We start from the raw sequence: 10,972 nt of genomic DNA, 5'->3' as shown, positions 1-10,972 counted from the left end.
GGCAGCAACTCTTCAGTAGGGAGATGAAGAGTAGCCCGTACTGTGCGGCCATGACCAGGGATCGCCCGACCGGGATCAGAAGCTGGCGCAGAAGATCGCGAATGGATGGTCGAACGTTGGACTGAACGGCGAGCAGGGGGGAGAGTGTCGACCGGAGTGGCCTCGACCGGAGCAGTCAGCTCGTCCCAGTCAGAAGGCGTCCGGTCGGATGAAATGGTCTCGGCACAGGCGCCTTCCCTTTCGCAGTCGAGGCGGCCCGGTCGAGGGTTGGACCGCGGAGGTAGCCGAGCGTAGCGGGGTCTCCACTCGGCGTCTCTTTTGCAGTGGGTGATCCTCCTCCCGAACGGGGGCCGTTGGTTCCCTGGAGGGTAGCTCCGCTGTCCACTGCTGTTGAGAGGCCTGAGCGGCCGATTCAGCCTGGGTGCCACTTTCTCCTTCGTGAGAACCGACCGGCTGAATACCCAGCGTCTTCATTTCCTTGGTCGCCACGGCCTCCAGCGCCGCTGCTTTTCTCTTCAGAACGCCGGCCATCACCGAGTCCATGACGATGTCAGCTGCAGGAAGAGAAAAAGAAATCAGTTAGCAATTAAAGCAAGTGCCAAAGCAAAGTTCTTACCGAAGCCGGTCGGAAGTGGGGTCCGTATAGGACTCAGCCCAAAAATGTACATCACTCCCTCGTGAAGAAGCTTGTTGATGTCAAGCCGTAGACCGGCTAGTACATTTGCGGCGTGAAGATAATCCGGTCGGGTCTTGAATTTCTTCAGTTCGGGAGGAGGAGGTAGACTGACTTGCCACTGGGTCGGAAAGTTTGGCTGACTGGGCATGCGGAGGTAGAAATAATAGTCCTTCCAATGTTTATTGGAAGTGGGTAGTTTATTGAAGAAGACCAGACCGGGCCGAGCTTGGAACATAAAGGTGCCCGGCTCGGCTTGCTTAGGATAATAGAAGTAAAAGAAGACCTCCGGTCGGAGGGGGATGTTGTGAATCTTAAACAAAACGACAACGCCGCAGAGCAGACGAAAGGTATTTGGTACTAAACTTCCGAGCGGCACGCTAAAATAGTTACAGACGTCTACTATAAAAGGATGTACGGGGAACCGCAGACCGGCGATGAATTGGTCGCGAAAGACACAGAAACCGCCGCGCGGTGGTCTGTGAGGCCGAGCGGCAGGACCAGCTAGGCGAACTTCGATATCCTCGGGGATTTCGAAATTGTCAGCCAAAATATCAAAATCCCGTTGTTCGAAACGAGATCGCATGGTAGTATACCATGGGCCTAAGGATTGTTCTTCGGGATGAGAAGAACTGGCCATGATCGGGACAGAAGAAATCAAAAAGGAAGTTTCAAAGACGAGGAAATGGAGTTTCAAAAACTAGAGCAGAAATGCGAATTAGATATCGGAAAGGAAAAAGGAAAGATCTAAAACCTTACTGGGGGAAGAGGGATCGAAGAAAGGCGCCGGATAGCGTCAAAGGGCAGAAGCGAGATCGCCGGAGCTCCAGAGCGCAGAGAGCAACAGTAGAGGTGACGGAGGCGTGTGAAGGTGAGGAGGAAATGAAGAATTTATAGGGTGAGGGCCGGGCGGCCTCCACCGTCGGATCCAGGTCACGGGAATCAAAGCATACATCTAGCCGTATATTTCGAATTGCTTCGGTCACATCAAAATATCACGCTACCGCCTCCGTATTCCGATGGCATCGCTCCACGTGGCAGTCAATCGTTCGGAGCATTTAATGAAGGTATGATCAACCTTGATGGCGAAGATTGGCGCAGAACGCGAGGAGATCCGGTGAAGGCCATCACTGACTCATTCAAGGACATCTCTACGGCTGACCGGGCGGAGAATACCATCATGAATGAGCCGTTCGGCTAGACTCACAGTCCAGTCAGTCGGACTATTCGCCTCCTTCGACTAGACTTGAAGGGGAGGCAAGTGATCCGGTAGTAAGAGCGGGCCCCCCACCTTTTTTCTTGCCAAGTCAACGCCGTGGAAGTCACCGGAACAGTCACCCGCCCAGAGGAGAGTGTGGTCCGACCGGACGGACGGCTGTAGATGGCCGGTCCGACTGAATTGCTGGCCGGCCGATGGAATCGAATACCCGAAGGGGTCCAGCCGGCTCGCACTTATAGTTGGGAAGAACCCTGTCAAATCGGGGTTCCGACGCTCAGTTAAAAAGGTCAGGGACTGAGCTGACCTTTTGACCAACCACAGTCATAAAGCACCCCTGTTTGTTAGTCTCCACAAAGCACAAGTAAACCACTGCTAATGTCCGGTCGGATGTTTGGGTATCTGTCCGCCCGGACTACAAGATTGGAGCACGGGAAAAGGCCAGAGGATTTCTTCCTCTGACAAGCTGTAAGTTTCACGTGTGTGCCATGCTCCAGATCTTGAGGCAGGGGGTTCCGCTGTCCCATCGAGGGCATGCTCTGACTGTAGCGATATGGGTCAGGTAAGCTTTCTGACAGCCGCATACCTAGGAAAGGACAGAGGACACTTATGCACTTCGGGATTCCGCTGTCCCATCGAGGGCATGCTCTGACTGTAGCGATATGGGTCAGGTAAGCTTTCTGACAGCCGCATACCTAGGAAAGGACAGAGGACACTTATGCACTTCGGTACGCGTGCCCAAACTTGACACCGCTCTATATAAAGAACCTCAGGTTTCACCGGCAAAGGGATTCTGGTACGTACTCTGAGACTTCTGGAGCCACCTTGTTCATCGTGATTTACCTGACTTGAGCGTCGGAGGGTCGTCGCTGGGAATCCCCTTCCCGGCTCGACTTCTGTGCAGGATAGCCGGAGTATCTCGACACTAGTTGGAGATCTACATCAGCGAGCCTTGGAGCGCCACGTGCCCAGCGTCTGTTGACTTCTGGTTCGGACAAGATCACTATGTTTAGTGATTAAAATATGCATGCTTTCATGATATGCTATGTGGTTAAATTATGCATGTTTTGATGTTATGTTTAGTGCTTAAAATATGCATGCTTTCATGATATGCTATGTGGTTAAATTATGCATGCTTTGATGCTATGTTTAGTGCTTAAAAATATGCATGCTTGCATGATATGCTATGCGGTTAAATCATGCATGCTTGATGATATGCTTTGTGCTTGAGATATGCATGTTTTTATGATCTATGCCTAAGTGATGCATATTGTTATGATATGATGTATGCCTAAGTGATGCATACTTTTATGGTATGATGTATGCCTAAGTGATGCATACCTTTATGACATGATGTATGCCTAAGTGATGCATACCTTTATGATATGATGTATGCCTAAGTGATGCATACTTTTATGACATGATGTATGCCTAAGTGATGCATACTTTTATGATATGATGTGTGCCTAAGTGATGCATGCTTTTATGATGTATGATATGTATAAGTATGACATGTGCTTTACTTTATGTGGCTTGTACCAAGGGTGGGCTCCATAAGCGCCCCGGGGTCGATGAAATAAGACTCGGGCCTCGTTAGGGATGGACTCCTAAGTGCCCCTAGGTCGATGGAGTAAGACTCGGGCCTAGTATGTTTGCCTTGTAGGGTTCAAGACTTGCTACCTTGGACCTACATAGGTTGCGCGCAATATGTAAGTGGTACATAGCCGGGATCCCCTTTAAGTTGAGATTATGTTCAAGTATATATGTAAGAAGAAATGGTTTTAAAGATCATGAGACATACACATGTTTTCCGAATACATGTTTTTCAAAATCATATGCATATACCTTATGATGATTTATATGTCATGGTTAGATATGATTATGTTATGTTCCATGATATGTTCATGTGTATGATATGCCATGACTCCTTATGATGATTTATATGCCATGGTTGGATATGATTATGTTATGTTCCATGATATGTTCATGTGTATGATATGCCATGACTCCTTATGATGATATGCCATGATTAGATACGATTATGTTATGCTTCATGCTATGCTTTACGCTATGATATGCCATGACTAGTTATGATTTCTTCATGTTGCATGATATGCTTAAAAGAGTATGTTACATTATGTCATGACTAGTTGAAATGATGCCATGTTGAGACATTCTTTGATTATACTATGATTTTCGGTTTTAGTAAGTAGGAAAGGAACTTACTGAGCCATGAGTGCTCACAGCTTACTGTCCTTGTACCACAGATAAAGAAAAAAGCTGGATGAGCTAGAGGAGCAGCAGGAGGGGCAAGGAGATGTGTGTGGCAGTGGCTAGGCAACCAAATAAGAACCTGCTTTAAAAACTTTTAAAGAACTATGCTTTGGTATCATGAATTGTAGTACCTTATGTGTGACTTGATGTTATGTTTCTACTAATTTTGATATCATGTTATTGAGGCCATGATAGTGTAGTTCGGTTTTGATGAAAAGAAAAACAAAAGAAAAGTTTTTATGAAACTAAAAAGAAAACTTTTTTTAAGTCTTCCGCTGTTATTTGTACATAGAGTATCGTAGCCCCGTCCCTTAGGGTTAGCAGGGAGGGCGGGCGTTACACAGGCTGGCCGTGCCTCTGGGCACGACCATGCCGCATTTTCACCATCTAGCCGTACCTTTTGGCACGACTAGAGCCAACTTGGCTCTGGCTTCAAGCACACGGCCATGCCATTTGGCACAACCCAGGTAGAGCTTGCTCTGCTTTGTCTTCAGGAATACTTAGCTGGAGATTGTCGAGAGGGTGCTCAAGGCAATCTTTAGTCATGCAGTCGAGGCTTGATGGGTTGATGGCATTCCTTGGCGTACTGTTGGTATTTATGGATGAAATGCTCATGCGTTTGGTGGTAGGCATAGAAGCGACCTCACATCTTGGGGATTGGTCATCTTGACTAGATAGCTGAGGTCGGAAATACTTTTACCGTTTGTACTATTTTCTCCCCCATTCGGGTCGATACATTCTGGTGATTTAGATATGGCTCCTTGTGTTGGAGGGGTGATGGAAGAGCTTTACACTCAGGTTGGGCTACTACCGATGTTGGGCTACTGACCTCTTTTCTTCTCTGGCATTGAGATTCTTCCATATTAATGTATTTCTCAGTTCAACCCAAGAGGAGGTCAAAATCCATCGAAGGCTTCTTCACTAAAGATCAGAAGAAATCTCCTTACAGCAAACCTTGAGAAAAGGCGCTCATCAACACCTCCAAGGTGGTCGAGGGTATATCCAGGGTGGTTCAGTTGAACTGCTGAGTATATTCCCTCAAGGTTTGTTTGGGCTTCTGCTTCAAAGAGAATAGATTCAAGGGCATCTTATGGTATCGCTTGTTGTTGGTGAAGTGTCGATTGAACCATCTTTGAGCCAGACCAAAGAGGGTTGTCAAGAAGACCCTACACTTGATGTCGTTAGTGTATAGATGCACTAGGGAGACATTTTCAAACCAGCCCAGATGGTCCTCAGGATCATCTGATCTCATATACTCTCCAAGATGAGGTGACCAGGATGTGGCTCGAGAATGGAGTGCCTTGAGAATTCCTCTCTTCGATGAGTGCGGGCCATTTGCTTTTGCTCAAATTTTGAGGAGGTGTCTCTCTCATCATTGATTCGTGCGAGTGTTCTCAGGTGAGATCATTGTCCTAGTACGATGGTTTGCAAATATAGTGGGGGAGCACCCTCCGAATCCGATGACACTTGGCCGGGGATAGGAGGCACCTCAATTGAGGCGGTGGATATTCCTTCAAGAGTTGAATTTACTGGAGGGAGTCTCTACAGAATTTCCTACATAGCTTAATCGACTAATCGTTGGAAATATTCTCTCGCCATGGTGATAGTCTCATCGCGGACTCTATCACATGTGGAATTGGGATCCTCAGCAGTTCTCTCAGGTTCTATAATATCAACGTTTCAGCTCAAGCGAGTTTCTCATAGATGATATCAATTTGTTCCATTCTGAGATCGTTGTTGAGTGAGTTACCAAGGAGTAACTGATTGGAGAAGCTTCTTGAGGTTTCGATGGTGAAGGAGATGTCTGAGATCCTTTCAACATTCATCAAAAGGTTAGAATGAGGACGAGGTTGAATTTAGCATGACCACTCTAATATTTAAGTTATGAGAAGATTGAATAAAAGATAAAAGATTAGAAAATAATAATTTGAATATGTATGTCATATTTAGCCAAAGCAGTCTTCCTATGTTTTAAAATGGATATATTTTTTTAATGTGAAAATAGGTTATAAACCACATAAGTTACAAAAATAAATTTCTAAAAGAAAATGTACTATTAGATTATATATATATTCTAAACAAAAATTATTTTGTCTTACTATATTTTAAAACTTGACATATTTAAAATAAATATTCCACTTTTGATCGGTCCGCCGATTATGCCGTTGTGTCGGGCGCCAATTCGCCCGTCAACCTCCCCACGTTCATCTGTGCGGTGACCGGTGCTGGCTAGTAGCCGGTGCGAGCCACCACTGTTTGTTCGTCCCCTTCGCTGAAGCTTCCAGGCGACAGCGGCGATTTTTTTTAGTCCCACCTCTAGCCGTCATCCCCAACTGCTCACTCAGGCATATTCTTCTCCTCCTCCCACTATAAAAGTCCAACCTCACAACCTTCTGGCCTCAGCTCCTCGGCTCCTGTCCTTTCCCCTTCCCTTTGACGCTCGTCGAGGTATGCTCGCTCTTATCTCATAGATTTTGTTCTTCTTCCCTTTTTATGTTGTTAATTTCTGCTCTTTAAGCAAGCTCCTCGTTTTGATTTGGTGGCGGTTTCAGATCCCTCAAAAAGTCCAGTTTTTGTAGTCGTAAACCATCAAAAGATGATTTATTTTTAATATGTTTTCCTTGAGAAAAATACATGAGATCTGATTTATTTGTTTACCCCCTTGGCTATTTAGTGATGATTTATTTGTCGAACTTCGTTTTAATATGATGAAATAGGGAGATGTGTGCTGAGAGCTGAAGTTGTTCGATTCACTTGTTTTGGTGCAGAAGGCGATGGAAAGCCACTGACCTGGAGCTCAGGGCTCGGAGTGTGCAGGAGCAAGATGAATCAGTTTCAGTATGAAGAGTTTTTCATTCAGCCGAGCGATTTGGAAGATCTGTGGAGAGGAAATTTTCCAATCACTTCGGTTACAGACATCCAGGACGGGCATTTCCATTACTTGATGGGAAATCACTTCTTGGATGAGAACGATTCGCCGAGCACTTCCTATTTCAGCTCCGCGCTGACCACGGATCATCAGACTTCCTCTCTGAGCCCGAGCAGCGAGATCGAAGTTCCTGAGTTGTCTTCGGACACGGTGTTCAGTTACATCAGCCAGATGCTGCTGGAGGAGAACATGGATGATAAGTTCGATGTGTATCCGGAAGATCCAGCTCTTCTGGCCGCCGAGAAACCATTCTACGAGATCCTCAGCGAGAGCTACCCGCCTTTGCATGATCAGAACTCCAGCCCTGCTGGTGGTGCCAACGACGGCGTGCTTGCAGGCGATAGCTGGCCTTATGATCCTCTCGAGTATCATCAGCTGCAGACGGATCCTGTTCCTGTTGATTACTCTGCTCCGTCTCGATTTTCCTCCGCGATAGAAGATTCGGCGTTCTCGGTTGATGATCTCCTCGCTCAGAGTGCTCCGGCTTGGCAGTTTCAGCAGGGCCCTGAAGAAGCTCGCAGGTTCCTTCCCAGTGATGAAAAGTTGGTGATCGATTTGGAGGCCAATGGGTGTCGGTTCCCTCCAGAGCCAGCCGAGGAGAGGAATTCCTCGAGGGGGGAACCAGTTCATGCGTCTCGGGGACGAAAGATTCAACATGAGGATGACGATTTGGATTTGCAGGAGGGGAGAAACAACAAGCAGCCAGCTTTCTCCAATGCCGGAGCTGTCAATTCAAAGTTCTTCGACGACTTCCTGCTCTGTGGCTGGGACAACAAGTGCAAAAGGAAAAGCGATCGGAAGCGTTCTGAATCAGAGAACGACAAAGCGAGCAGAAGTTCTAATGGCGGCGGTCAAGCCAAAGCGTCAAGCAGTGCCGGAAAAGGCCGAGGGAGGAAGCAGCCCAAAGAGGAGGTGATCGATCTCAGGACACTTCTTATTCATTGCGCACAGTCCGTGGCCATAGACGACCGGCGCAGCGCCAACGATCTTCTGAAGCAGATCAGACAGCACGCCTCCCCCACCGGCGACGCAAACCAGAGGCTGGCGGCTTGCTTCGCCGACGGCCTCGAGGCGCGACTGTCCGGCACGGGGAGCCAGGTCTACCGTTCCATCGTGGCCAGAGGAATCTCCACCGTCAACATGCTGAAAGCTTATCGGTGTTACATGTCCGCATGCCCTATCCATAAGATCAGTTACTTCTTCGCCAATCGAACAATTATGAACGTCGCCAAGGACGCCGCCAGGCTGCATATAATCGACTTCGGCATCTACCACGGCTTCCAATGGCCGTGCTTCATTCGCCGTCTCGCCGACCGGCCAGGCGGCCCTCCGAGGCTCCGGCTGACCGGCATCGACGTACCTAGGCCTGGCTTCCGGCCAACCGAACGCGTCGACGAAACAGGACAGCGCTTATCTGACTACGCTCGCAGGTTCGGCGTTCCGTTTGAGTTCCAAGCGATCGCAATCAAGTGGGAGACCATCCGGATCGACGACCTCAACATCGCCGACGGCGAGATGCTCGTCGTCAACAGTCTGTTCCAGTTCAACAACCTGATGGACGAGACGGTGCTCGAGGAGAGCCCGCGAGACGCGGTGCTGAGGACCATACGAGACCTCAACCCGTCCGTCTACATCTGCGCGATTGTGAACGGCTCGTACAATTCGCCGTTCTTTGTCACTCGGTTCCGGGAAGTCCTGTTCCACTACTCCTCCCTGTTCGACATGATCGAGACGAACGTCTCGCGCGAGGACGAGGTGAGGCTGCTGATCGAGAGCAACATCTTCGGCCGCGACGCGCTCAACATCATCGCATGCGAGGGCGCGGAGCGGGTCGAGCGGCCCGAGACGTACAAGAAATGGCAGGTGAGGAACCTCCGCGCAGGCCTCAAGCCGCTGCCGCTGTCGCCGGACATGATAAAGACGGCGAGGGAAACGCTCAAGGAGTACCACAAGGACTTCGTGATCGATGTGGACGGGCAATGGCTGCTGCAAGGGTGGAAAGGGAGGATCTCTCATGCCCTTTCCTTGTGGAAATCCAACAACGCTGCTAATCACTAGCTGGCTTTGGCAGTCGAGGATTCTGCATGGCATTTGGCTTCCTTTCATGGCGTTGAGATAAGTGTAGCATGTAGCTTCCTGTTGTAGGGCTAAGGCTAGAGAGATAATAGAGGCCAAGATGCCTCGTCTCATTCACTCTATGTTCACTGCCGTTTATTTTATTTTTTTTAATTATTAGAATATGGATGAAAATGAGAATTATAATATTACAAAATAAGAATGATTATCATTTTTAAAAATAATATTTTGTTAGTTGAATATTTTTATCGTAATAAAAAAAATATAAAGGAAAAGAATAAAAAGCGGAAAAATGTGATGAGAGAAAATGAAGAAAGAGAGTGTGATGAGAGATGATGAGGAGAGGGAAAATACAGTAAAATACGGAACCTAAATAATAATTAAATAATAAGATTGTTTGAGAAATAAATTTATTAGATTTTTTAAAAATATTTAGAAATTTTTCAGAATTTAAACGGAGTTCGTATAATTCGTTTTTCGAGAATGAGATTATTGGATGGGAGAAAACATGTGTTGGATTACCTAACTTATATGGGAGTTGATTAGGGATTTAACTTAGTGTTTAATTAAATTAAAGCTAAGTTTTATTTCTTATTTTGCCCTTATCTCCCGATTCTTTCTCCTCCGACTTCGCCGAACCCATTTCTCCAATTCTCCCCCTTCCTCTCGTCTCTGCCCATTTCTCCCGATGCCTCATCCTTGTGCGACCATTCTTTTCCTCCACCCGATCTGTCGCCCTCTCCTTTTTCCCTTGGTGTCGCCTTTGCCCGACATCACTGACGTCATCCGGTGCCGCACTGCCCAGCGGACACCGCCCGATCGTATTGGCGTTGCGCGACCACCGGGCCTACCTTCTTCCTTGTCGATCGCCTGCGCCCTCCAGCCATCTTTCTCCTCAGATCGTTGCCTAGTGTCGCAGTTAACCGAGGGTTCCCGTCGTCGGGAAAAGGAGATTCAACCAAGAGATTAGGGCAATCCGTTCCCCTTGCTTGCGGAGTCAAGAAAATGCTGTGGATCTTGCATCAAAGATTCCACTGTCTCTTCCTTTTCGGTACATGGGAGATGCTGTCAAAATTTTTCGGTAGGGACTCCTTTGGGGGCGTGACAATTTAGTAATCCCTAATCAACTCCCATGTAAGTTAGGTAATCCAAATATGCTTTCTCCTGCCCAATAATTTCATCCTCAGAAAACGAGTTATACTAACTCCGTTTAAACCCCGAAAAATTTATGAAAAATCTAATAAGATTATTTCTCAAATAACCTTATTATTTAATTATTATTTAGGTACCGTATTTTATATTCTCCCTCACTAATAAAAATTTGGTCCCCAAATTTACTAGTCAACTCAGAGATCCTCATCCAAGAGTAACATCCAAGCATCATGCTCATATACCACACATCCAAGTATCATGAACAAATCTCCAACCATAAGGGATAACTCTGTGTTAGGAACACATCCTGCTTCCACTACTCCCATACTGCCATCTTGCCAAATATGAATAAATCAACTATCTTTGAAATCCAAAATCCACTATCATCAGATCTTCCAACATCTGTATAAAGTATTCAAACTATTCATCAGTCTGAGGGTGAAAATCTATACTAAAGCAAAGCTCGTAACCCAAAATCTGCTATAACCATAGTCAAAACCATGATGTGAAATCACTGATCTACATCCAATACAATACTCAAAGATATACCATAAGGTCCAGTAATCTCTCTACAGTATAATCCTGCTACTCAATCCAAAAGAATCCACCCTACAAATCGATAGCTAGGGAGCAAGGTCGTTACCCAACAATG

At 46.8% G+C, this 10,972-nt stretch overlaps 1 protein-coding gene across 2 annotated transcripts; it reads left to right on the top strand.

The window, feature by feature from the left end:
• Positions 1-6,430: 6,430 nt before the first annotated feature.
• On the top strand, positions 6,431-9,389 carry LOC122001755 (scarecrow-like protein 14). Of its 2 annotated transcripts, none has more exons than XM_042556659.1 (2): positions 6,431-6,611; positions 6,935-9,389. In XM_042556659.1, the coding sequence occupies exon 2, from the start codon at positions 6,988-6,990 to the stop codon at positions 9,148-9,150; it is 2,163 nt and encodes a 720-aa protein (XP_042412593.1). In that variant the 5' UTR covers positions 6,431-6,611; positions 6,935-6,987; the 3' UTR covers positions 9,151-9,389. The 2 variants fall into 2 exon arrangements, with proteins under 2 accessions (XP_042412593.1, XP_042412592.1); XM_042556658.1 differs by having other exon boundaries at positions 6,932-9,389.
• The last annotated feature ends 1,583 nt before the right edge of the window (positions 9,390-10,972 follow it).

The sequence above is a fragment of the Zingiber officinale genome, chromosome 7A, assembly GCF_018446385.1.
Source record: "Zingiber officinale cultivar Zhangliang chromosome 7A, Zo_v1.1, whole genome shotgun sequence".
Classification (NCBI taxonomy): Eukaryota; Viridiplantae; Streptophyta; class Magnoliopsida; order Zingiberales; family Zingiberaceae; genus Zingiber; species Zingiber officinale.
The sequence above is the reverse complement of the archived record's forward strand: the minus strand, read 5'-3'. Positions and strand labels throughout refer to the sequence as shown.